The sequence below is a fragment of the Alosa alosa genome, chromosome 12, assembly GCF_017589495.1.
Source record: "Alosa alosa isolate M-15738 ecotype Scorff River chromosome 12, AALO_Geno_1.1, whole genome shotgun sequence".
Taxonomy (NCBI): domain Eukaryota; kingdom Metazoa; phylum Chordata; class Actinopteri; order Clupeiformes; family Clupeidae; genus Alosa; species Alosa alosa.
Genome location: NC_063200.1, coordinates 32742178 through 32769774, shown reverse-complemented (window position 1 = coordinate 32769774; position 27597 = coordinate 32742178). Strand labels below are relative to the sequence as shown.

The following is a 27597-nucleotide window of genomic DNA, read 5'->3' as shown; positions in this document are numbered from 1 at the left end:
CGTTCTCAGTCGGTGGTCCACATCCCCCTTGGCTGTCACTTCCAGGACCTGGCTTACATCCTCATCAAATAGTTGCCACTCTCGGTGGATTTGCGTTACTGGATCCTTGGTTGGACCGAGGGGCCAGTTGTTATGGCTACAGCTTGCTGGCTTTGGAGGCCCTGTGGGTTGTCTGGAGATGCTGTCTCTTGGGTTAGGGTGGCAGGTGAGCTGCTGACAGCAGGTGTTGGCAACACTAGGAGGCTTTGGGCACTGTGGGTTGCCTCCAGGCCTGGCTCCTCTTACATCTTACCAGAAGTCACTTTTGTGCGTTGTATGAATGTTGCTGCTGTCAAGCATCTCATTCTGCCCTCACACTGTATTGTCAATGTCATTATTCCGTTGTCCTGTGTTGTTATCCTTGAGTCCGTCCTGTTGGGGAGCTCAACCCCCCTCCTCAGGCACCCATGGGGGTATGTTTCTTTTGTGGATATTGTAGCTTGCTTTTGGGTTCTTGGTTTGGACTGCCAACCCTCTCCACCCCGGGTTGCCGTCTCTCCGGCTGTCATCTGTCTCTACAGATTTCACCACCTAATCAATGATTTTGTTTTAGGTTTATAATTTAGAAATATATAGACCACTGGACTTGGACAAGTCCAGCTAGAACATTTGGCGAGACTAATGCCCGAGACCAAGACAAGCCTGACTCCAAATACCAGTGAGTCCAAGACTGAGACCATAAAAAACGTCTGGACTCCAGTACTACAGCCCTGTCATTGGGGTGTTACAGTAGTTGAGATGAGGGATAACCATGGTTTGTACCAAAAGGTGGGTGGCATGTTGAGTTAGGTGGCCTATGGCCTGATTTTTCTCATATTGAAGGGTGCGAAGTGGCACAACCAGGCAACGGAGTCAGTGCAGCAAACATCAGTGCAGCACTCCACCAATCAGGCCTTTATGGTAGAGTGGACAAATGGAAGTTTCCCATAAAGCACCTGAACAACTCTCAGACCATGAGAAGTAAAATCTGGTCTGGTGAAACAAAGACTGAACTATTTGGCCACAATTCCCAACGTTTTGTGGAAGAATTCAGGCACTGAGCTGCACTGATGGTTGCCCTTCTTTACGCTTCTCTCATCTTATCAAAGAAACTCTGGATCTTATTCATCATCTGGTCGTTCAACTAGCCCTGTTCCCAAGCTGAATTTTCAGTTTTTGACCATTTCATTAGCATAAACAAAATAGTTGCCAAAATGGTGTTGGTTAAAATGTTTTTTTTAGCCTGTATGGTTTTACTATAACAGGTTTTTCACCTGGGACCTGAGAGGATGAGAAGGTGTACTGCTGAAGCATGTCTGATTTAGGTCCTGCTCCATTTACTGATTTATAAACAAGCAATAGTGCTTTAAAGTCAATTCTGTGACTTACTGGAAGCCAGTGCAGGGACTTAAGAATTGGAGTAATGTGGTCAGTTCTTTTAGTTTTTGTTAGAATCCTAGCTGCTGAATTTTGTATCACCTGAAGCTGTTTAATAGTCTTTTTAGGAAGGCCTGTGAACAGTCCATTGCAGTAATCAAAGTTTCACAGACAGAGATAAATGCATGAATGAGTTTTTCTACTGTAAGTCATGTTTTGACATCAGCCTCTAAGTTTGGGAATATTTTTGAGGTGGTAAAAAGCTGATTTGGTTATCGCTTTCATGTGGCTGTTGAAATCACTGTCAATTAATACACCAAGATTTTTAACAGAAGGCCCTATCCTTTGCCTTCAAGTCTTTTGTGTCAAGTGGCAACCCTAAGTCTTTCCTCTTTTTTACCAAATATAATCACTTCAGTTTTTTCTTTGTTCAGCGAAAGACAATTTTGAGACATCCAGGTGTTCATTTGTTCTATACACTGACACATCGATTCAAGGGAACCAGTCGTTTGGTGACCGAGCTAAGTCAATTTGTGTGTCATCTGCTTAGCTATGATATGAAATCAAATTACTTTGGATGATTTGTCCAAGTGGGAGCATAATAGAGGTTGAACAATAGTGCCCCCAAGATCGGCCCCTGGGTGGGCTATAAGCGAATGGTAAGTAAAAGTAGTGGATCTTGGTCAAGGAATAAAAGGACGGGCTAGACGGGGCACTCCCAACACCCCCCCCCCCCCACAAATACGAAAATGAGTGGGGGGCCTTAAAGCAACACCAAATAGTTTTTTGCACCTTAAAATAATGTTTCCAAAATCGTTTCAGTGGTTCAACAACTCGTAACAGGGTGAACAGCACTTCTGCATTCGCTTCGCGGCCCTCTCGGCTATAACCGCACTATGTAGCCTACGTTTGCCAGATCGGGTAGCAGATCTGTAGTTCGATGGAATGAGACATAAGAAACTACAAATTTGACTTGAATCTGAAGTCGCAATACATCGTACTTTAATAAAATCATGCAACATATTCTACCTTATCTGTGGACAGTGTTATTTGCAAAGCCGGTGCTGGATAAACAAATAGTGCGTTTGACAGAGGAAAAGTTATTTTGGTGTTGCTTTAATAGATCTGGGCCCAGGGGCCTGAAAGTTCATAATCCGCCCATGATTTTACAAGACAGTTTACATCATTAGACACATTTACAGAACTCTTAACGCTTTACAGAAGGATCCCCTTTGGTCAGGCAATGACCTAGAGACCACGTGAAATATCCGCGCAATTACAAGCAGTTGCGCATGCCTACTAAGTGTTTGAGGTAGGTTGGTTGGTTTGTTTATGCGCTGAAAAAAGCGAAAGCGTAATGGCGGCAGGCAGACTGTGATGAGCTAGCAAAATTAGCCAGGAATCCTTACCCAGAGCTTGTAAGAGAACTGAGGGTTGGAATAGTCATAAGACTTTCTTTAAAATATTGTCGTCAAAATGCAGATCACATTGAAAACCCTGCAACAGCAAACTTTTAAAATCGACATTGACGCAGAAGAAACGGTGAGAGCTTGAAACCATGCATTTGTCCGAAGGGGGTGGACAGACTCTACGATGAGTTAGCTAGCTAGTTAGCTAGCGAGCAATTTAACGAATAGTTTCCCTCAGGAAGGTGAAAGACTCTCAAGATTTCAGCTGTCAACACCTGTAAGGGGTCAAGGCTTTGTTCCTTGTGGACAACGCTGCCTTTCATTGCACTTTCATTTCACTTTCGTTTATTTCCTATGGGAACTATGTAACCAGGTAGTAAAGACGTGGCTAACAGTTCTAAGGTACAGGCTGAGTAATGCTAGCCTGTAGCCCAATAGCATTGACATTAACTAGGATAGCAAGCTAGATGCTAATTGTAAATTGTAGCTAAGTGGCTCATGTTGATTAACTTAGTTTCGCAATCCTTAAGGGTACGATTATACAGCGTGAGATACCCTTCTCCAGCATCTATTAGTCGCTGACTGCACAAGTAACTTTACGCTATATATGTTGGCCTTATAGAAGTAGCCACTAGAAGTAACGTAAACTATGGCATGTTGATGTCGGATTTCCTAGCTAACGTTAACGTTACTAGCTGTTTTGCCATAGCAAGAAATGTGATGTCATGAAATTTGAATGTTCATATATTTAAATAGCTGTAAGTATCTATATTTTGTTGGGTATTGTTGCCATCTCATCACGTATTTAGAGATAAAAAAAAACAAAAAAACAAAAACAAAAAACATTCAGCCTATTTGTCAGTAACTTTTCTACAACAAGCTAGGCAGGATAACGTTAACGTCAGTATGCTAACGTTACAGTGGAGGTGTACGCTATCACCATGTTCGTTAGGAAGTGGAATGTCCCCAGCCATTTGGCAAGTTTGTCAAGCCAGCATGCCACTCGTGCATATTATATATGGAATGCCTTCGAAATATAAAGAACCGATTAGGCTAACTCTGTCTGGAGGAACTTGACTAGCCAAGTGCATGTATCGAGGCAAGATTTATTTAACGTTAACCATTTTCCTTCATGTGAATCCTACATTGCTCATGTTTTGTGTTATCATACGACAAAGCCCGTTTGTCCCAATACCTTTTAATCCTGAATTTGCACTATTTGCTGTCAATAGACCTTGTTATCAGTCATTTCAAACTATCGAAGGCTGTTTAAACTGAGCATGCCACACATTTGACAGGTTTGCTTCATCCTATCTGTTGATATTCACTTACTATGGGCATGTCATTCACTAACGCCATAAATGCATATTCCACATCACGTTCGTAACTCGTTATGTAGGTTTCTAGGTAGGCTATGTGGTTGTAGTCTGGTGGTGTTTTATAGGTATGCTGTTGCTATGCCGTGGGGGTGAATCTGTGTCAGAGAGAAACTCATAATACAAAATATTATTGTGACACTGAAGTTCTCTTTAGTAGTGCATATAGTAGCAAGACATGGTTGCATATTTTGGGAATGCTGATAATGAATACATTCAGTTGACTCTTCTTTCACCTTTTCTCTTCAGGTAAAGGCCTTAAAGGAAAAAATAGAGAATGAGAAGGGAAAGGAATGTTTTCCAGTTGCAGGACAGAAGTTGATATATGCAGGTATGACCCTCTTTATTTCCCTGCCTCCTTTTCTATTTCTTGTATGAATGCGCTCTCAGTTTATTGTGTTAATGTATAATTTCCCCAACTGAATTCTACGTCAAGCTGGTCAGAGAAGCTGTGCTGCATTTGCAAGTCACTTGCCTAGATGGGGCTCATGTGGGTCAGATAGGGTGGTTTGGATAGATATGCAGCAGAGTACTGATGGGTAAATTGTACTATTCTCAGGTCAAATGTAAATAGATTGTCGTCTTCTTTGTAGGCAAAATCCTTAACGATGACACAGCTCTGAAGGAATATAAAATAGATGAGAAAAACTTTGTGGTTGTCATGGTAGCAAAGGTAAGTGAGCCTTTATTAACCTCCATTGAAAGATTTACTAGCTGCTCGTGACCAACACTTTGGTCCTGGAGAATCCTGTAATGATTCAAATATGGTTTGGAGCTGAAGCAGGAAGGGCTAATATATTTCTGTACAAAATCTAAGCGAACAAAATGTTCTGAAAATGTATCTACAGAGATGTTCCTCCATAGAATTAGTTAAGCCTACTTACAGTCAGCAGTGCAAGACTGAAATAAGTATACCGGCAGCACATGAAAGCATAGTTGCGGTATCTCTATCCAGTAACGGTAGTGGCAAAAATTAGAGCGCAGAGATTAAAGTTCTCCGTCACTACGACAGATTTCCGTCAATTTGATTTTAAAAATGCCATATTTGAGATAGATGCAGATCCGATGAGAGAGAAAAAATGGGAGGAGGTCTACTACAAATATTAGGTCCGAATGAATGTGAATTTTGTGCTGTTAAATGTTTACAGACCTAATAGTGTTCTTGAGAACTTTCTGTGTCTCAATCAGTGACAGCTCAAGGCTCAAAGTTTCGCTTTGTTTATGTTGTAGCCTACACACTTGTCTCATTAGCCCATTTGCTTAAAAAACACATATTTTAGGAGGAGGGGGGGAGTTGAAAATGATTATTTACAATTAAAGCTTAATAACATAGGTCATAGGTCACATCCCACCTGTGAGCTAAACTATTACACGTATCTTTGATGTCAATACATTGTAGGTGTGTAGGTCTAATTGAGTTCCTTGATTGCATAACTTCACTTAGTAAATTTGGGACACTAAACTATGTTGTGATAAGACTTTAGCAGAGTTATCTTGAATGCAGCAGTTTTGAACAAATTTGCGCAGCATGGTCACAATGTTAAGCGGATTTAATAGCAATTTAGGCCGTTGTCTTTTTATGCAATGTTTCTATGTACCAACAACAATCCTTAAAGGACAAGTTCGGTATTTTACACTTAAAGCCCTGTTTTCAGATAGTTTATGATTAAATGGAACGTTTAAGATTGAAATTTGGACACATGCTGCTGTCCTGAGAATTTTCGGTTTCTGTGGTAGCCCCCCCTGCATAGGTGCACTGGAACAATCCTTCCTAAAACGCATTAAACCTTCGTTTACAAAGACGTGAAACTCACCGAGTTGTGGACTGTACATGCAGAGGAGGAGCAGCGGATCCGTTATAAGAGGGGGCGGGGAAAGGCAGCGTGTGTCAAAAGCACAGCTCAATGAAAGGATTTTATCTAATTTAAACAGTACAGCATAGAACATTATTGTGTGGCGGCCACTGTTGATTTTATGGCGGCCCACCACAGATTAGTCAATGTATGGGAAACGGGGGAGAACGGCAAGCCATACAGTTCATGGTCTAAAAAAAAATAAAGTGTCGGGGGTTTGCTTTTGCGTGGTTTGCTGCAAGAAAATTGTTTATGGAAGCAATGGGAAAAAAGTTTTATCACCCCACCAGTCTGAAGATGGCCATAAGGCTAGCGTTCATGCTCTTCAGGACATCTTCCATACCTGGTGCAACTGCCACCACGACAGAGGTAGACTACACGCAGTGAGCCATGTTTATTTATGGCTGACTGTGTTTGTGCTCAGAAAGTATGCATATGTTTTTTCATAGCACAACACGACCTGTCCCTCACCATATTGCAACCTGTCGTCAACCTTATACTCATGTAGTATTGCTGCTCATTGGAAAACTGAGTTCTCTGTCAAACTCAAAACTACCATTTTTTTCTTTTTATCATCGTTTCCAAACCTTGGGGTCGGGACCCCATGTGGGGTCGCCTGAGATACTGGGTATCTTACAATTGAACAGTATTTAATGTACATTAAAATATACATTAAATAGAAAAATAAAATAAAAAACCCATGATGTCTTAGTTAGGTAACGGATCCTTCATTATAATTTAGCTAAGTAAAAATAGACCTAAAATAGCATGTTTGAACGGGCACTGCACTAGTAATGTTAATCGTGTAATGACATGAGTGCTCAAGGGACGGTGAGGTGTGTGTGTGTGTGTGTGCTGTCTGTCCGTTCTGTCTGATGGTGGATGTTTGTATTGCGAATTAGTGATGTTCGATGTATCTTCTAAATTATCACAAAACCCATCCCACCTGTGAGCTAAACTATTACACGTATCTTTGATGTCAATACATTGTAGGTGTGTAGGTCTAATTGAGTTCCTTGATTGCATAACTTCACTTAGTAAATTTGGGACACTAAACTATGTTGTGATAAGACTTTAGCAGAGTTATCTTGAATGCAGCAGTTTTGAACAAATTTGGCAGCATGGTCACAATGTTAAGCGTGATTTTAATAGCAATTTAGGCGTTGTTTTTTTATGCAATGTTTCTATGTACCAACAACAATCCTTAAAGGACAAGTTCGGTATTTTACACTTAAAGCCCTGTTTTCAGATAGTTTATGATTAAATGGAACGTTTAAGATTGAAATTTGGACACATGCTGCTGTCCTGAGAATTTTCGGTTTCTGTGGTAGCCCCCCCTGCATAGGTGCACTGGAACAATCCTTCCTAAAACGCATTAAACCTTCGTTTACAAAGACGTGAAACTCACCGAGTTGTGGACTGTACATGCAGAGGAGGAGCAGCGGATCCGTTATAAGAGGGGGCAGGGAAAGGCAGCGTGTGTCAAAAGCACAGCTCAATGAAAGGATTTTATCTAATTTAAACAGTACAGCATAGAACATTATTGTGTGGCGGCCACTGTTGATTTTATATGCCCACCACAGATTAGTCAATGTATGGGAAGCGGGGAGAACGGCAAGCCATACAGTTCATGGTCTAAAAAAAAAATAAAAGTGGGGGGTTTGCTTTTGCGTGGTTTGCTGCAAGAAAATTGTTTATGGAAGCAATGGGAAAAAAGTTTTATCACCCCACCAGTCTGAAGATGGCCATAAGGCTAGCGTTCATGCTCTTCAGGACATCTTCCATACCTGGTGCAACTGCCACCACGACAGAGGTAGACTACACGCAGTGAGCCATGTTTATTTATGGCTGACTGTGTTTGTGCTCAGAAAGTATGCATATGTTTTTTCATAGCACAACACGACCTGTCCCTCACCATATTGCAACCTGTCGTCAACCTTATACTCATGTAGTATTGCTGCTCATTGGAAAACTGAGTTCTCTGTCAAACTCAAAACTACCATTTTTTTCTTTTTATCATCGTTTCCAAACCTTGGGGTCGGGACCCCATGTGGGGTCGCCTGAGATACTGGGTATCTTACAATTGAACAGTATTTAATGTACATTAAAATATACATTAAATAGAAAAATAAAATAAAAAACCCATGATGTCTTAGTTAGTAACGGATCCTTCATTATAATTTAGCTAAGTAAAAATAGACCTAAAATAGCATGTTTGAGCGGGCACTGCACTAGTAATGTTAATCGTGTAATGACATGAGTGCTCAAGGGACGGTGAGGTGTGTGTGTGTGTGTGTGCTGTCTGTCCGTTCTGTCTGATGGTGGATGTTTGTATTGCGAATTAGTGATGTTCGATGTATCTTCTAAATTATCACAAAACCCATCCCACCTGTGAGCTAAACTATTACACGTATCTTTGATGTCAATACATTGTAGGTGTGTAGGTCTAATTGAGTTCCTTGATTGCATAACTTCACTTAGTAAATTTGGGACACTAAACTATGTTGTGATAAGACTTTAGCAGAGTTATCTTGAATGCAGCAGTTTTGAACAAATTTCTTGCAGCATGGTCACAATGTTAAGCCGGATTTAATAGCAATTTAGGCCGTTGTCTTTTTATGCAATGTTTCTATGTACCAACAACAATCCTTAAAGGACAAGTTCGGTATTTTACACTTAAAGCCCTGTTTTCAGATAGTTTATGATTAAATGGAACGTTTAAGATTGAAATTTGGACACATGCTGCTGTCCTGAGAATTTTCGGTTTCTGTGGTAGCCCCCTGCATAGGTGCACTGGAACAATCCTTCCTAAAGCGCATTAAAACCCGTTTACAAAGGCGTGAAACTCACCGAAGTTGTGGACTGTACATGCAGAGGAGGAGCAGCCGGATCCGTTATAAGAGGGGGCCGGGAAAGGCAGCGTGTGTCAAAAGCACAGCTCAATGAAAGGATTTTATCTAATTTAAACAGTACAGCATAGAACATTATTGTGTGGCGGCCACTGTTGATTTTATGGCGGCCCACCACAGATTAGTCAATGTATGGGAAACCGGGGAGAACGGCAAGCCATACAGTTCATGGTCTAAAAAAAATAAAGTGTCGGGGTTTGCTTTTGCGTGGTTTGCTGCAAGAAAATTGTTTATGGAAGCAATGGGAAAAAAGTTTTATCACCCCACCAGTCTGAAGATGGCCATAAGGCTAGCGTTCATGCTCTTCAGGACATCTTCCATACCTGGTGCAACTGCCACCACGACAGAGGTAGACTACACGCAGTGAGCCATGTTTATTTATGGCTGACTGTGTTTGTGCTCAGAAAGTATGCATATGTTTTTTCATAGCACAACACGACCTGTCCCTCACCATATTGCAACCTGTCGTCAACCTTATACTCATGTAGTATTGCTGCTCATTGGAAAACTGAGTTCTCTGTCAAACTCAAAACTACCATTTTTTTCTTTTTATCATCGTTTCCCAACCTTGGGGTCGGGACCCCATGTGGGGTCGCCTGAGATACTGGGTATCTTACAATTGAACAGTATTTAATGTACATTAAAATATACATTAAATAGAAAAATAAAATAAAAAACCCATGATGTCTTAGTTAGGTAACGGATCCTTCATTATAATTTAGCTAAGTAAAAATAGACCTAAAATAGCATGTTTGAACGGGCACTGCACTAGTAATGTTAATCGTGTAATGACATGAGTGCTCAAGGGACGGTGAGGTGTGTGTGTGTGTGTGTGCTGTCTGTCCGTTCTGTCTGATGGTGGATGTTTGTATTGCGAATTAGTGATGTTCGATGTATCTTCTAAATTATCACAAAACCCGACACAAAACAAAGCTAGTCTGTCACCTGAATTTACACCAGATATGAATATGGATTATTTAATTTCAAAACCAACATGGAGTTGCCCTTTGCTGCTCATGAAAAAATTTGGAACCTGCCTGCAGGGCTTTACACATTGATCCTAAGTGATAAGGTGCAGCTTGGAGATGGCATGGCATTCCAATTAATCTGAAAGGTGTTTCCTAAGGTATAGGTCAGCACTCTGTTTTGGCTAGTTATATTGCTGTGTGCACAGAAGCAGGACCTTGCTATGTGTTGCCCACTGCTTCGTGGCCAAGGTGATGTTCTTAGACCAGGGGTCTCTAACCTTTTCTTCTGGGAGCAACTTTGATAAAATGAATGTGGCCGAGTGCTACTAAGATGCATTTGCAAGTTAGCTCTGGGGTAGCAAATTAAGTTTTCCGTCTTAACATGGGAGCCACTCAAAGGCAGAGGACAAAACTGTGTTGAGCAAAACGTCTGCATTTCAGACTTCTTTGTCCCAGCGAGAGTTTAATAGGTGCAATAATTCATAACCCCCATGTTATTTTAAAATGGGGCAATTCCACGGAAAATTGACTTTTTGTCACATCCAAAACACCAGTGAAATGCCTTAGCATTTTTATGATGTGAATGATAACATTCATTTTTATGTGCATTTTTTTCTCATGTACATTCTTCAGCCAAAAATAGCAAATGCTCAAATGTCATGTAATCATACCATATACCATACAATCACATTTTATTGGCGTTATGGATGTTACAAAAAACTTAATTTTCCATGGAATTGCCCAATAGGAAAAATCACAAGATACCGGATCTCAAAGATGGCAGCTTTTTTTTCAGAGGTCTGTACGGTTGGTTACTTACATTACAGGAAGGGTTGGGATGTGTACAACTGCCATCGGTGTTACGAACATACATTTCTTTGAAGGATTTTTTTGAGAGCTGTGTCTCCTAATTATAAAGTGTCTGGCTTTTTACAACCCATATAGCCACAAAAAATTGTGAATTGAGACTGCATGGATGTCTGCTAAATTTTAGATGTGCAGAGGTTTCAGCTTTTTTTTTATTAAACTCCAACTGTACTAGTTGTGCCTCCACTAAGCAACCTGTTACGATTGGACTGTTTCCGCTGCTGTTACATTCCCTGTATGGTTGTTCCTTAGTGATATGTGGGTGTGGTGGAGGAACAGTAGGCAACCAATCATTACGTTTAGAACTTGCCTTCAAGTAAAAAGATTAAAAAAAAAGGAAAAAAGTGTTTGGGAAATATCAGTCACCTTTATATCCTTCCCTACAGCAGGAGGGGAATGTGAGGGAGTGTTTAGGAAGGGCTCTGCATAATTGGATGGGTAGGTTGCTTCAGCAGTATCATGGTGATTTTAAACTTCAGATGTAATAGACTTACTGATACTTACTGACTCTCTTGTCATGCAGCCTAAAGCAGCTCCTGCTGTAGCTCAGCCTTCCACTGCTACAACAACCACAACTAGCTCCAGCACTACAGCCTCTACTACCCCCTCTAGTGCAGGGGCAACAGCTCCCGAGAACCCCCCGGAGAGTGCGTCCAAGGAGGACAAGCCTGCAGACGAGAAGCCTCCCACCAGTGCTGCACCTGCCTCCACACCTACCCGGTATTCACTGTGTTTGGGATATCCTATATGATGTCGACATATAGAAGTATATATACTCTTTTGATCCCGTGAGGGGAAATTTGGTCTCTGCATTTATCCGAATCCGTGAATTAGTGAAACACACTCAGCACACAGTGAACACACAGTGAGGTGAAGCACACACTTATCCCGGCGCAGTGAGCTGCCTGCAACAACAGCGGCGCTCGGGGAGCAGTGAGGGGTTAGGTGCCTTGCTCAAGGGCACTACAGCGTGCCTACTGGTTGGGGTTCGAACCGGCAACCCTTCGGTTACAAGTCCGAAGCGCTAACCAGTAGGCCACGGCTGCCCCGATCTGGTTTTGTATGGCTATACTGTTAAAACCTTTTGCATTTAAGTTAAAGGTACAGTCAGCTATTCTGGAGAAAGCTTGTTGATATTCAAACATAGACGAACCAAGTATATTCCTCTCTTTAGTCCTCCTTTTAGGCTCCTGCCTGAGGGCCAATATTTGACAGTGGATATGGTCACTTTCCAGTTTAATACAGTGTCTGTGTCTCAGGACTAGGGGTGTCACAATTCTCCAAATCCTCAATTCGATTTAATTTTTTAAGGTCACGATTCGATTTGATTTTCGATCTTTTTTTAATTACATTACTATTAATGCAATTCTCATGTTTACTTTGTTTGCCTTATTTCCAGTTCTGTTTTGGGGGGCTTTTATTTTGAAACCGTTCTTACCGTGAGCTGGGCTACTAAACGGAACCGACAATTACACGTGAACATAGAGAAATTTAATAACACAGAATGATAATTTGACTGTTATAGCACACGCCAGAGAGACACAAGGTTTGTGTTCACAGAGTATTGCACTGTTAGTGTGCATTTTATGCCTTAAAGTCATTATGGGCTAATTGGAATTAAAATAGCCCCACATCATGACATACCCTTCCACATATCTCCCGATTGGCATGGGGTTCTTTCCATAACATCATCTCCCAATGCAAATCAAACCAGCGATTAGGCTAACTGAAATAAAACCATGCCAATCTAAAGGTATGGTAAAGGGTATGTGATGTGGGGCTATTTTAATTCAAGGGGACTTTATCAGGATGCAAGGGAACTTTATCAGAATGCACTTCGAATTATGCACCTTTCAGTAAATACTGGATGTTGAGGATATTTGAGCAGTTTTTTTTTTCTTTTTTGTCATTTCATCCATATGACAAATGAAAAAGGAAAACAGTCAAATGTAAACCAACATTAAAAGTAAACTATTACTATAACCACAAAGCCTACCATAAAGTAGGCTAATAAATTTGTTTCTATCTCAGGTGACTTTGTAGTTCTTCAGAGCCCTATTTTTACTATCCCTGCTGTCTTTACCATGTCCATTACAGACACTAGCATCAAGTTTACCACTGCCACCTCCAGCTATGTTGGACAAAGGGTCGAAATAAACATTGTATGCTTAGTGGATACTGTCATGCAAATGCAAAGACGCACCGTGACTATAATAGGTGATCGATGTCATTTCCAAAAGTCAGATATTCTCCTTCAGAATTAGAATAGGTAAATAACAAATCCAAGTCTTAATCACAAGTGAACGTTTTATTTACCATTTGGTGTATTTCTGCTGCAATTTGCGCAAAAACAATGATCAGAATCACTTCCGTGTCAATACAAACAAATGTACGTATTCTCCGGTTTTGTCACGTTTGAGTGTACTACTTCCTGTGCACTTTGAGAAGTGATATCGGGCTTGAATCAAAGCTCTGGATGTCTGCCATCTAGAGTACAAATGAGATTTTACACTGTACTCAGGTTTATTGTCTGTTTTATTCAGTAATGACGCTTGTCGCAATTTTGCGACTTTGGCAGTTAAAGAGTTAAGGAAGAACATTTATTGATGTATGATACATCAATGATATATGATACATTATTCATTCACACGCAAAATTGGTGTCCTTAAAGGTTGTTTAAAGGGAGTCTCCCTTAAGGGGAGTTTTCCTATTTTTTTTTTTTTTTTTTAATTAAGGCATTAAGATCATAGTCAACTTTAGCATGTGTATGTACAGGGTATGTAAACGTATGAGCACAACTTTATGACCATAATTACTTATCTATTACAGATCTTCAGCAAATGTTAATATATTTGAAGAAGCAACATCTGCATTGGGTGAGTAGGGAGAAATCACTTGTTCATGTCAGGTCTTTGTTTCTTCATCTTTGTAACTGTTCTTGACGATGTATGGTTAGTTATGTCATTGTTTTCCCTACAAAAACTGCTTAAAGTTTTCCTTGCATGTATTTAAAAGACTTAAGACTACGTCATAGATTTTAGTCTCCATGTAGCTTTGCTCTGTTTGTACCCATTATCCTTCTGTCTCTCCCTCTCAGTGACAGGCCAGTCATATGAGAACATGGTGACCGAGATGATGCTAATGGGCTATGAGAGAGAGCAAGTGGTTGCTGCACTAAGGGCCAGCTTTAATAACCCAGACAGAGCTGTGGAGTACCTGCTTACGGTGAGAAAACAATATTTTTTTTGTTTGAAGATCCATGTTCACACTTACCTTACACAACCTAGACTGTGAGTTCTTTTTTGTTTATCTTGTTAGGGCATCCCAGTGGGGGAGGGGGAGAGTAATACTGGTGCTGAGCAGGTCAGTCCTGCTGGGGGGGGCGCCCCAGCTGTCTCCACTGGAGCCCTTACTTCCCCTACAAGCACAGCTCCTTCACAGCCCGTGGCTGCATCTGGAGGTGAGAGAAAGGCATGTGTGTGCGCGCACACACACACACACACACACACACACACACACACACACACACACATACACACTTTCTTGCAGCTCTTGACTACTTCCTGGAGGTATGTAAAAGGGATGACAACTCGGAGCCCAGTGGAGGGCGTACTGATTTTTAGGGTCATTTTACTCACATGCTTGATGGGACATAAACAGGTGTGCCCTATGCTGAAAATAGGGTTACCACAGGTCATGGAATTTCTGGAATATCATGAATATCATTTTGGAAAGTCTATTCCAGACATGTGAAGGGAATTTTATAATTTTTGGCGCCAAGTCATGGAATATCAGGGAATTTTGTTGTAGCAGTTTAAAATGTACTTGCCAAAATGCATTATTACTAATGTATTTGGTTATATTTTAGTTGTTCGGTTTACTGCTTGCTTGAGTTTTTGTCAAGTTTTTGTCGAGTTTTAGCCCAACTTTGTTTATTCAACACCCATTTAGCCCCCATTGCTATTGAATATTTGGATTTCCTTTGGTAATTTGAGTATTGAGAAAAGGTTGTCAGGCATATTTAATTTGTACATGTTCTTGCTTATATGATGTATGATCTCGTAGCCAATCCCCTTGAATTCCTGAGGAACCAGCCCCAGTTTCAACAGATGCGGCAGATCATCCAGCAGAACCCCTCACTGCTACCAGCTCTCCTGCAACAGATAGGCAGGGAGAACCCTCAGCTTCTGCAGGTATGAACACTCTCATTACTTTCTCACATAATTTCATCTTCCTCTAGAGACCATAATCATTCATTTAAACTCATTGTGGCTGTGACTGTGGACCCATTATTTGTTGTACATGCTGCCACACAGGGCTTAAATTTCACTGCGGGATTGCGGGTATTGCGCATAATTTGTTCAAGTCCCGCAACTCTAGCCATCATAATACGAGAAATTCCCGCATACACTTTTTACAGCCTGTCTGATGGCGTTAATATAGCCTAATCATTAAGTGGGCGTGAATGCGGTGCTATTGACCCGGACTGATCAACTACCGAGTTGAATTGAACATAGCCTCATGCAGGCGCACACACACAGAGAGAGAGGGAGAGAGAGAACCACTTTGCGCTTACGCAAATAGGCTACGCTACCATGGCAAACTTTTACATCTGGAAAGAGCTCCTTGGTAACTATCCTGCTAGCTCAGGTCCGTCAACACTTGATACCAGAAAGATTGTCTTCGACATGTTAGTTTTTTGAACATTTATTGTATCTAATGACATAGAAAACATAATGATTTGCATACACATACCGCACTATGCATAACTTTTATTCACTAGCGACTACAGCCTAAAACCGTCAGGTTGAAGGGGGGCTAATTACTCCATAGAATTACTCTCAGGTATTTTCTTAAAGTGACCGGCACTGAATTACACCTACTCATCACCAATGTGCACTCAATTGGACCTACATACCACATTAAAGATATGCCTAAGTGTTATAGGTTAAACGTCAATATGAGGCATTCAAATGACTAAATATGTTTAGCTACTATAGTAATTACTAGTAAAATGCTATACTTTAAAAAATGCATTATTAAATAAATACACTCTATATGAATTCAAAAATATATGATAGAAACATATCACATAAGCTATCATTTTCAGTGTGTGTTTGTGTGTGTGGAGAGAGTCAAGCAGAATCTAGGATGTCCACTGTTGTGAATGATCCCATTACAGTATATATTACTGATGACGTCAGGGTGGTGGGGGGCCCAAAATCAAACACTTTTTTTTTTAAAAGTATCGAAGTATTGAAATCGCAATTCTTGACTTGGTATCAGAATCGACCCCCTTCCCCCCAAATTGTGTAAATCCCCCCTACATGAATAACCTCCCATTTTGAAAAATGAATTTTAAGCCCTGCCACATCCTAACCTGACTCTCGCCAGATGAATTTCGTTCCGCCTAGCTCCACTCATCCATCTGGTATCGCTCCATTGGAGAGGTGTTTCAGAAGGCTGGGCCTTATCAAAAATCTTTGCATATGATTGGATAAGCCACTTGTCAGTCATCTTTATTGACCATCGTTTCCACCAACAAAAGCCTTCAGAACCGTTCTCTGATGTTCTTTTAACGAAAAAATATTGGGTAGATTGGACAACACGGATGAAATAGCAGCATCAATGTTGATTCTTGCTTCCTCGATGCAAGCTGCCATTGTTGTCTGAATGAAAACAGTCTCAGTCACTTCTCCGCTACATCACATCTATGAAACTCCCGCCCTGCATCCTGATTGGCTCTACCATAAAATCTGGTGCTGAAATCACTCTCAACGGAAGCGACCCCAGATGGATGTGAGTGGAGCTAAGCGGAGTTTGCAAAACCAACTGCAGTACAGTACAACCACAGTACATCATACAGTTATACACAATACACAAAAATGACTAGGCACCGTTGCTCACATACAATTAAGAACAAAATTATTCATACCCCTGGCAAATATTGATTTAATGTTGATTCTCTCTTGGCCAATATGTTTGGTGTGACATGAAATATTTGCAGAGGTTTTCCTTCAGAATCTTGATGTAGTCCTTTTTTCTCATGTAATTTAGTTTAACAATATTGCCAGGCCCCATTGTCTGAAAAACACCCACAGCTAATACATTTTTATAAATATGTTATGTAGGCCTAATGTATCACGTCATTAAAGTAATTTGTTAAATTGATATTTAGAGTTCAAAGAGGGTTCACTTCATTATTCATACTATGCTATCTAAATGTGACCATCGTTAATGAAATAGGCCTACCAAACTGACAACAGTTCAAGTTCATGAGAAGGCAATCTAGACCGGTTTTATAATTGTAGTCTGCTTTTAGCCTATATTTCCATCCTCTGTTTGAAATATAAGATAGCTATGTGCACACGATTGCGTTTTTGCAAGTTCCAAATATGTATGGAGCAATCACTTGCTGAAAAACAGAATGACTTTGAAATATGGCATCCAAACTTAAACCAGGTAGTTGTGCAATTTCTCTTGGAACTATTAGTCCACTCTCTTCCGTTCATACCAACTTGTGCTTTTTAATTTGGAAAATATTAGGGGCTTGAGGAGAAGATGGAAACATGCAAGCGCATAGGAGGAGTGCGCACAAGAAAGTATGATAACTTATTCTAAAACATAGGCTACAAAACACATAAATAGACCACGTCAACGTTATTTCCAACCATGGTTTATCCACAAAATGTATTATAGTATGTCAATGCATGGTCAGCATATATGAAACAAGGCAGACCAACAAATCTTCACATGTTGTGGTGTCATTCATCCTTTTTTGCATGTCTTTCCAATTAATACTAAAGCCAGATGAGAATATAATATTACAATAGTTGGCCTATCATAGTACAGGCATGAAAATTCCTCACCTTTCTGCGAAATTCGCCCTTTTGAATCCAAAATAGGGGACTTAAGTGGTTCGCGCAGATCCGATGAGAAAAATATTGTGGTGGTGGGGGTTACAACTGAGTTTACAACTGAGTTTACGAGTTTACAACTGAGTTTACAACTGAGTTTACAACTGAGTTTACAACTGAGTTTACAACTGAGTTTACAACTGAGTTTACAACTGAGTTTACAACTGAGTTTACAACTGAGTTTACAACTGAGTTTACAACTGAGTTTACAACTGAGTTTACAACTGAGTTTACAACTGAGTTTACAACTGAGTTTACAACTGAGTTTACAACTGAGTTTACAACTGAGTTTACAACTGAGTTTACAACTGAGTTTACAACTGAGTTTACAACTGAGTTTACAACTGAGTTTACAACTGAGTTTACAACTGAGTTTACAACTGAGTTTACAACTGAGTTTACAACTGAGTTTACAACTGAGTTTACAACTGAGTTTACAACTGAGTTTACAACTGAGTTTACAACTGAGTTTACAACTGAGTTTACAACTGAGTTTACAACTGAGTTTACAACTGAGTTTACAACTGAGTTTACAACTGAGTTTACAACTGAGTTTACAACTGAGTTTACTTTACAACTGAGTTTACAACTGAGTTTACAACTGAGTTTACAACTGAGTTTACAACACGCAGCAGCGAAGCATCTTGATGCGTTGTAAGACAAGAGCCCAATTAAAAACTTGTCTGATCCAGCAAGCGACTATGTGAATGCAGCCCCTATGCATTTAGCCTATTAAACAGTGGAAGCTAAATTTTGCAGCGGATGCAACGCTAAAACAGAAGCGCTAGCTGGAATAGCCTCCCTGTCTGTGTGACTACAGATGCGTCTGAAATGTCAGCTGGAATGTGAGCCCGGTGAGGAGAGATTCTTATTGATGTCACAGGTGGGCTAGTTGAAACGTTCAACTTCTGTCAGAAAAAGACGTTGAGATTGGTGTAGCAACGTAGCATAGGCTGTTGTTAAAGTTAGCGATATTGGACAGAAATATAGACATAACGAGTTCATTTGATGAAGAATATGTGCAGTTTGAGCCATGTAGATCGACAAAAGGTGAAGCAAATAGGCATACTTTATCAGTACAGCAAAGGCTAATGTGAATAATTAATTAGTTTAATTAAATGCTCCTAAACTGGGCTGGTGCGTTTTGTCGAGTTCAGAGACAAACACAGTGTTTGACATGGTAATGGCGTCTTTTAAGAAACGCTCTAGTCTACTATGAAGTGTCCATTAGGCCTATGAAATCTTCAGAAATGTCTGATAACTTAAGGCACAAAGAAAGAAAGAAAACTCATGTAGATTACTGAGGAGGAGAGGAGGGCCAGGCTGAAGCATGTTGCCAAACAGCGCAAGTGGGCCCAAGCCAAAAAGAAGAAATGATAAGTATTTTTTTGTAAAAATTAGTCCTTTTGTAGTTTGTTTTCTTCATAAATCTCTGGTTTTAGGCAACTTCATACTCCATGGAAGCTATGCACTCTTGGCAACAATGTCACTCGCGCCTGTTTTGCTATGAAACAGCCATTTCCCTCTTTGCGCGCCCTTCTCACCTTTTTCACCCCTGACCCGTTTTCATGCCTGATAGTAATCGGATATTAACTACGCTATAAGATCATTTTTGCCATTATCACAGAGTAGGCTATCTTATCGGGATTCCATGAAACGCGATTCACCGTGAATCATAATAGACTACGTGCACGAAAAGTTCTCTGTGCGCTGGTTTGTTTCCGGTGGAGCCAGGTGTATTTGAACCTGCCGCTGTTAATGTAATTAGTGTCTACACAGACTTGGTTGGGTGTTGCACTAGGGAATCAGCACGTTGCTATAAAGAAGGATTTATGCATGTGTTAAAATTTGTTATTGGGGTTAACAGGATATTCATTGTAGGAGTGAAGATGTAAGGAGCGGATTATAACAAAAGATGTCGTTACAGTACAGTTAACGCTTCACCGGAAATATGAGCGTATAGGAAAAGCTTTTTGTGCACCTAGTCTATATCGCATAGCCCATGTTATGCTTAAAGTCATATTAGCCTAGACCCTACAATGTTTTCGTGAATTTAATTGTTTGGAAGAGCAGAAGAAAGGCCTACATATTATTCTTTGTCCCACCTTTCAAACGAGCCATAGTATGTGTTCATAGCTATAACATAGAATAAAATAACCTTGTGTTCCTTCCAAACAGCAGCCAGTTTGTGCCTGTTCCTCTGTCCCTCACGCACAGACACACATACAGTGGGCAGTGCTTTGACTTGGCCAGCTTCCCTCGCGGTCCGCGCGGCATCACGCTACTTTAATTTATATTTTTCCAGTTACGCTGCAACGATGCTGCAACAACCCGGCAGAGATCTCAAGTGAGCAGGGTGTCTCGTAAAATGAAATGGAGCTGGAAAACCCTACACAGACTTCACTACAGACTTTAGCAGACTGGTTTAGAAATAATTTAATAGCCAGAAATATGCCTGCCCTGCCCTAATAAAGAAATATTTGGTTAACGGCGAGGGAATCCCGTTTGCAGCCGTAGAAGAAACGCAGGACAAATTAAACATTCTGGTTTTCTCCGAGTGCAACGATGATAGACAGACATCATTTGGACAAAATAAAGAGCATATTAACCTCCGTTGCTCAGCCAAATGCCTTCCTGTTATCACGGAGTTACAGGCGATAAACGATTTTTGATGATCACAAGTTTACTTCATTAGCGTTTATTTTTTTGATTATTAAAGAGTGTTTTTCATTTAAAGGCATGACTTCGTGCTTATTCAGAAGAGCATTTAGTGCTCTCCCCAATCCCAGACGTTCACATTGCATGTTTGTTTGTAATGGATGCAACCGCGAGATACGCTCGTCATAGGCGCCGATACCGTGGGTGCTCGGTGCTCCGTTAGGAGTCTAGAGGACTCCTAACTCACTGACCTACTTACTGTAGGCTGCGCAAACCACACCTTTTTTTGGGGCAAGCCTGCATTCGAGGCAGGCCTTCTGTTGAAGAATTTTATACAAATCCTGCGCTAACAGTAATCCTCCTACCCCCCGCTACCACAGCTGTGGATAGTGTGGCATGCTCACGCTTTATGTCTCCTTGCAAACTAGGCTTATAGCCCAACCATCTTCAAAAAATAACAACTTGCCAGATATGCCTTCATATCTTTGGGCTTCATTCAGCATTTTGTTCTTCCACTGGAAATGACTCTTCTACATTTGCTGCCTGCTGCATCCTTTCTGTTTGTATTGTTTAGAAAGGGTTTGACATCTTGAGTTAATGCATTAAACATTGTTTGCTGGTAACCAGCCACAAATAGCCTACAGATTCTTGCGTGCGTACATTATCTATTCTCTCCAAAATGTGCCCGTTCTATAGGCTGGCCAAGTGCTTAATTCTGCGGCATAAAGCAGATGTATTTGTTTATTGTACAGAAAAAAAAAAAATAACCTGTCAAGCAGTCAATTGACTACATTACAGTCAATAAGTAGGGCAAATTACGAAACCAAAAAGTGGGTCATAGTTGTCTAAGCCTCTGCTGTAAGGCCAAACCCATAAACAAAGACGCATTGATATCTGCAATAGAGTTTTTTTGGCGAAACAAGCTCACAGCCGAACGAGTCATAGCACTGAAGGGGGAGGCAACTGGCATGTGATCTCCCCACGGGCCAATGGATGTACAAGTTTTCTCCTGTGCCTATGATATTTAATCCAGTGTTTTGTCAAGTTGCAAAATGCTATTCGTTTTAACAAATTTTTATGATAGTATGAAGTACTTTTTGTATAGGGTACTATCTTAATTGCTTTATACTCAATACTTGACCAATGGCTATTGCATCTGTCTATTGAAAGTGAGAATGTGGCATGTGATCTACTGTGTAGGCTTCATAAAATAAAATAAACAGATTGCTAATGGCCTACATGGGGTGCGTTTCCCGTACAACTACGGAGGTTAGCTTTTTACTAACAGGATGCATCGTTCAACTAACCAACATGTAAGTTATGACTGTTTCCCAAAACTGTCGTACTTACATAGTACTGTAAGTTTTGACCATGATAGTTTCCAAACTTCAGTAGTTTGGACTAAGGTGGTTAATGACGTTTAGTAGCACGTGAACGGGCACCTGCACATACTTATGTGGCGCATTGCGTTAAGGCCGGCAGATGACCGCCGCCGTTGAACAGCAGTTACCAGTCCCCTGTCCAAGAGTTCGAATCTGGGTTAAGATTTTGACAACAATATTGACATCGTTGTTTACCTAAGTTTATCTTTTGTGCAGATCATATTATCAAAATCAGAATCCGCCTTCTTGGCTTGGTTTGCGTAAACCAGGGATGTCAAATACATTAGAGGGCCAAAAAAACAAATTTGCTACAAGCCGAGGGCCGGACTGGTTCAGTGTTTATTAAAACATATTAAAATGACTGCACGTAACCTATTGAACCAAGACGTGTACTGTATTTTATTAATTATTAATTATTATTAATAATAATTAATAATTAATAAATTAATGATTAAATGAATAATGACTGTGACTGAAGTGCGGGCAAAGTTTGCACAGAAATGTATGATTTTTCCCATCCTCACTGACCTTGTCATAAAACTTGTTTAAATGATCATACGATGCCTCCTTGCTGTTTTGTCGTCTACATCAGCCTTTCTCAAACTTCTTTGACCTGAGGCCCAGTCAAGGCATACTTTGGGGTCATAGGGCCCACCTACATGAACCCAACCCCCCTCCCACCCCCCACCAAATTGTCATAATGATATCACAATTATTATTATTTTTATACTATATTGCTATACATGCACTTCAAAAAAGTCAATGTTTAAAGTGCTAAGATTGTTCACAAAAGTTTGTGAAAACATGCACATCAGAGTGCTGTTTTACTGATTTTGTTTTTGACTTTGTTTTTGCATTGTTGCATGATGCTTGCATGAGAGAGTTCTCAAAACAACAGCAGTTACATGGGTGCCGTTGTTTTGGGATGTTTCCCTCATGCAAGCATCATACACTGATTGATAGAATATTTATATGCTATTTAATTACATTTCATTTGAATGCCTGAATGTAAGGATTCAGGAAACACGTACCAGTGTTTTTTATAGTCTGTGCTCTGTTTTTTATGGAAGTTGCATAAATCCATGTCGTTCTATTAAATGTCGTTTCATAATTAAATAGCCTTCCAATAGGTTGAAGCTTAGCTTTGCTATACCAACACACACGCATGCATTGAATAAACGCTATGCCTCTATGTTTGCAGACACCAAACAAGTATTTCCTACTAATTGCAAAAATGTTTGTTTTCTTTTTCTGTCCGCGGCTCCTTGATCAATTGCGCAGCAAATTATCAGACGATGGCCTGGGAATAATTTCACTCTGCAGACCATTGTCCATATTGCGGACCGCGGCCCATAGTTTGACAAATGGTGACCTGCATGCTGCCATATTAAGGCCTTTTTACGGTGTGTTTTAGCCGGGTTTTCGCGTGGAAGCCTCTGTAGAAATCTGGCACCCTATTCAGCAAAGTTAAACTGAAAGAGCGTGCCGTAACGTTCATCAGGCAGTAGTAATACAGTACGTTCAGTTCACGTTCGCTCAAAATATAACGAGGTCAGGCACAACACTGGGGAGGGGGGTAGCTGAAAGTAAGCTGTAAATCTAACTTTTTCAGAAGGGGCGGCAGGCAGAGCAATGTACAGTGGCAGAGCGACGCACAGTGGCTGAAAGTGGTACTAAAGCTTCACGCCTCGTAATGCGCGACTGAAGTGGCCATTTGAAAGCGATGCCCATTGTAACTCTGCCCCAACTCTCCCCATCTCTCTGACACTGTTTTGGATTCTCGAAAGGGGACAGTAAAACTTAGCTCCGGTTAGCAAAAAGACAGTCACGGTGAAGTAGGCTACACATTCAGAAATGTATATTCACAACGTGGCTATGTAGACCGCAACAACTGTGCTTGCCAGTGTTATAACTGCTGTAGCCTACATTATTCATCAAGAAATTCAGGGAGAAATTGACAAACCTATCTAATTTCAATAACTCTTGCAATTTGTTCCATTTATTAGATGCAAAAAATGTAAAAGCTAATTTACCAAATTCAGATTTAATTTGAGGAGTTTGAATTTTATTTTATGTTCAGAAGAGAAGTTAGATAGATAGATAGATAGATAGATAGATAGATACTTACTTACTTGGGAATAAATTTCAAGATAAACAGGTAACGTTCCCAGTAATGCCTTATAAACAAAAAGGAGGCAGTGCCTTTCCCTCCTATCATAGAGGGAAGACCATCCTACATTTTGGTATAATTTACAGTGATGAGTTTTAAACCCATTTCCAGTTATAAAACATAGTGAACTGTGGTAAACTGCATCAAGTGATTTCAGAGTGGAAGGGGCTGCATGCATACTGTATACACAATGTCACCATAGTCTAGGACTGACATTATAGTTGCTTGAATAATAGTCATTCTGCTTTCTAAAGAGAAGCAAGACCTAATCCTGTAAAGTGCATCTAATTAAATTTTTACTTTTTTTGTGAGATCAAGCACGTGTTTTAAATGATAGTTTGTTATCTAGCCAAATGCCCAGATATTTGTAGGGCTGGGCGATATGGACCAAAAGTCATATCCCGATATATTTAGGTTGAATATCGATATACGATATATATATCCCAATATTTTTTTCGCAAAGTTAGAGCTGTAAAATGAAATGTTCAGTCAAATATGAGTACCGTATTTTCCAGACTATAAGTCGCACTTTTTTCATAGTTTGGCTGGCCATATGAAAAAATATATAATTGAACATGCTTTTAAATGTTAATTCATATTAACTGACATGAACCCTACATGAAACATTACTGTCTAGCCGCGAGAGAGCGCTCTCAAATGCACAAGTCCTGTGCACTTTCAGTCAGAGATTAGTGGTTGTGGTATGCCTGAAACACACGTGCATACCTAAATCCTCAAATTACCGGTATGGCCAGGATTCTGTTTGGGCCTCAGATTCGGACAAATAAAGGCCAGTAATAGTTTTGTTTCAATTTAACTCATTAAAGAGCTCTTCTTAATATTTTATATTGTTGGTTGGTTTAATATTGTTGCCAATGAAACGTCATTGTCTTACACCATGAGTCTCTGACACATTGCTCTCAATCTACCAGTTGCATGCTGCCCCTGCTTGCCAGAGGCTGAAGCAGTAACCTACATTTAAACACAATTGTTGCTGCCAGGCATCAGCCTACGAATTTTATAAAAAAGTAAATCATGCTTAATTAAAAAAATAACTAAATTTAGGCTGAATAAGGTTTCCATTTCAGCACAACTCACGTTCCATGAATAAATGAAAGTGTATGCCTTATCTCACAATAAGCGGATGGAAATCCCAACACCCTATCATACATGAAACTTAATAGTGAACCATTAAATACCCCACAGATTACAGTGGTCATCAGTCCCGATATTTAGCAATATAATCAAGCAGTAAGCCATGCCTCAAATAAAGGTGCTGTGCTTTGCGCAACCTAAATAAAAAGACCCCAGCCATAATTTGAAGATTTACAATAGTCTGTCTCCTAAACATTCATCACCCGTTATCTAGACATGCATGAAAACATTTGAAAACAAAACTCACTGCCATGTAAGCTAATATTTGATCGCTGTTTTGCTACTAATTATCTTTCACGTACTGAATACCACACTAGAAAGTGAAAGTAGGCCTACTATGCGGTCCGTGTCTGTATCTGTCTGTTCACGTCCGCAATCGATTATAGCGTTCCTCAAATGGAGAACACATCCATGTTCTCTCGCGTATAGGCGGTCATGCACATCGTTAGCATTTTTAGCAAAACTGCTAGAAAACCTTAGTTAAGTTAGCTAAGTAGCATGGTTAGCATTGTTAGCATAGTTAAAATTGTTAGCACAACTGCTAGTAAACATTAGAGCCATTCCAACTTTTAGTTATCATTAAATATCTACCTATACACAGCCATTAAACGATTTGAATATCAACATTCATTAAACTAGCTGTCTATCAACAACTTTTAAACTATCTACATCCAACTTTTAAACGGTCTACTTTTAAACTATCAACTTTAATTAAGCTATGCAACCACCATATCTATCCTAGCATCACCGTAGTAACCATCTCTGCATTATTTATTTTAACTATACATGATATTTCACATCACAACTTTTGCATTTTCATGCACTGGTAATTCCTTGGAATTGCATTTCTAGTTTGAGTTTGCCCATTAAGTTTGCCATCAGCAGCGCAAGGCTGGCGGGCAAAATTAAAGTGTAGTGTGGCCACTATTGCTATAATGGTTCCCTTACAAAAAATGATTGCCGTTATGAGACAGTTATACTGCAGTACAAATCAAGTACAATGCAATTTATAGTCATAGTTTTGTGTCCAAAATATTGCATTTGTGTATGAAAGTGCACTATATATATATATAGTGCAGCGCAGTGCAGCATTTCTAGCATAACTGCAGTTTTGACACTTGAAGTAGTGCACGTTATTTTGTAAAGCTTGGTGAAACAGCAATTAGGATATCGAGATGTATATCGTATAACGACATTCAACAAAAATAAATATCGAGATCTGACTTTTGGTTCATATCGCCCAGCCCTAATTCAGGTAGAAGTTTCTGGAGCCTGTTGTGAGTGATCATTGGCTGCAAGGCAGCCTAATTATAGGGCTGCAAATATTGTAAATGGGCTTGTGAAATGGCATCTGAGCATGTTTTTTGACAGATCATAGTTGCTTCTATGTTAACATCAGAGAATAAGGTGAAATACTCCGTTCATTCATTCTATGTCATCTTTAATATTGTATCAGATATTTTCCCTTTCTGTTGCCCCCTTCCTTGCACCTTCCCCCCTAACCTGCCCCCCAGCCCAACCCACTCACACCATCTCTCACAGGGGTACTATAAGTGATGAGCAGAAAACTCCCATAGCGTTGGACCTCTTGGCTGTTACAGCTTTAAATATCCTCTCCTCTAATGGTTCTCCTCATCCTCTGCACCAGCAAATCAGCAGCCATCAGGAGCAGTTCATCCAGATGCTTAATGAACCGGCCCAAGAGGGAGGGCAAGGGGGTGGTGGAGGCGTGGCAGAGGCTGGCGGAGGTCATATGAACTACATCCAGGTTACGCCACAGGAGAAAGAAGCCATTGAGAGGGTAAGAGTATGCTTGTATACTTTGTATACCTCAAATACTGGCATACATCAGAGACTTAATGACTTGGCATGTCATGGGTGCAATGCAACTGTGTGACCTGTATGTATGTTTGTTTTGTTTTTGTAGCTAAAGGCCTTGGGATTCCCAGAAGGACTTGTTATACAGGCATACTTTGCTTGTGAGAAGAATGAGAACTTGGCTGCAAACTTCCTTTTACAACAGAACTTTGATGATATTGACTAAAGGGAGACATAATTGTCAACCCCCCCCCCCCCCCTTTTTTTTGTCAATTTATCATATTGGAGAGAAAAAATGGGCCATCACGCTTTTCATAAATTTGACTCCAATTCACCTGCTTGATAACACTGGATTGTCATCTCCGTTTGTATTCAAGAGCTGCGCTGCTCTCTCAGATCACCACCAATAAGTAAAAATGAACTTGCTTCATCTGATATCAACTGTGTGCTACCTGATTCTTTTTTTAATTATTATTATTTAGCGCAGACAAACATTTTTTTTTCTGTCATTACAAGGAATCTGACGACTGGTTTTTGAGTTGATCGCTGAGCTTGTTCTTCCCAATTGTAGAGGTGGAACCTGGCTGGGACGTTTGTTATGGCTTCTGCATTAATGTTCCTGTTTGATTTCTCTTTCTCTTCCTCTTTAATTGACCAGTATAGGGATCCAAAATTACTCAAATGCTGTTTTAAATGGCAGTAAAGATTTTTAAACAATCA

The 27597-nt window shown here is 40.2% G+C and overlaps 1 protein-coding gene across 1 annotated transcript; it reads left to right on the top strand.

Annotated features, from left to right (window-relative positions):
* The first annotated feature begins 2719 nt into the window (after positions 1-2719).
* On the top strand, positions 2720-27597 carry rad23b (RAD23 homolog B, nucleotide excision repair protein). Its single transcript, XM_048258907.1, has 10 exons — positions 2720-2937; positions 4430-4511; positions 4774-4853; positions 11301-11497; positions 13607-13653; positions 13875-14002; positions 14096-14237; positions 14843-14970; positions 26708-26860; positions 26987-27597. Exons 1-10 carry the CDS (start codon positions 2872-2874, stop codon positions 27101-27103), a joined length of 1140 nt encoding a protein of 379 aa, XP_048114864.1. The 5' UTR covers positions 2720-2871; the 3' UTR covers positions 27104-27597.

Excerpts from the sequence above, each read along its gene's own strand:
- rad23b (XM_048258907.1), top strand. The coding sequence starts at position 2,872 with ATGCAGATCACATTGAAAACCCTGCAACAGCAAACTTTTAAAATCGAC. Across the intron at positions 4,512-4,773 it reads ACAGAAGTTGATATATGCAG|GCAAAATCCTTAACGATGAC; the intron begins GTATGACCCTCT and ends TCTTCTTTGTAG. Across the intron at positions 14,238-14,842 it reads GCCCGTGGCTGCATCTGGAG|CCAATCCCCTTGAATTCCTG; the intron begins GTGAGAGAAAGG and ends ATGATCTCGTAG.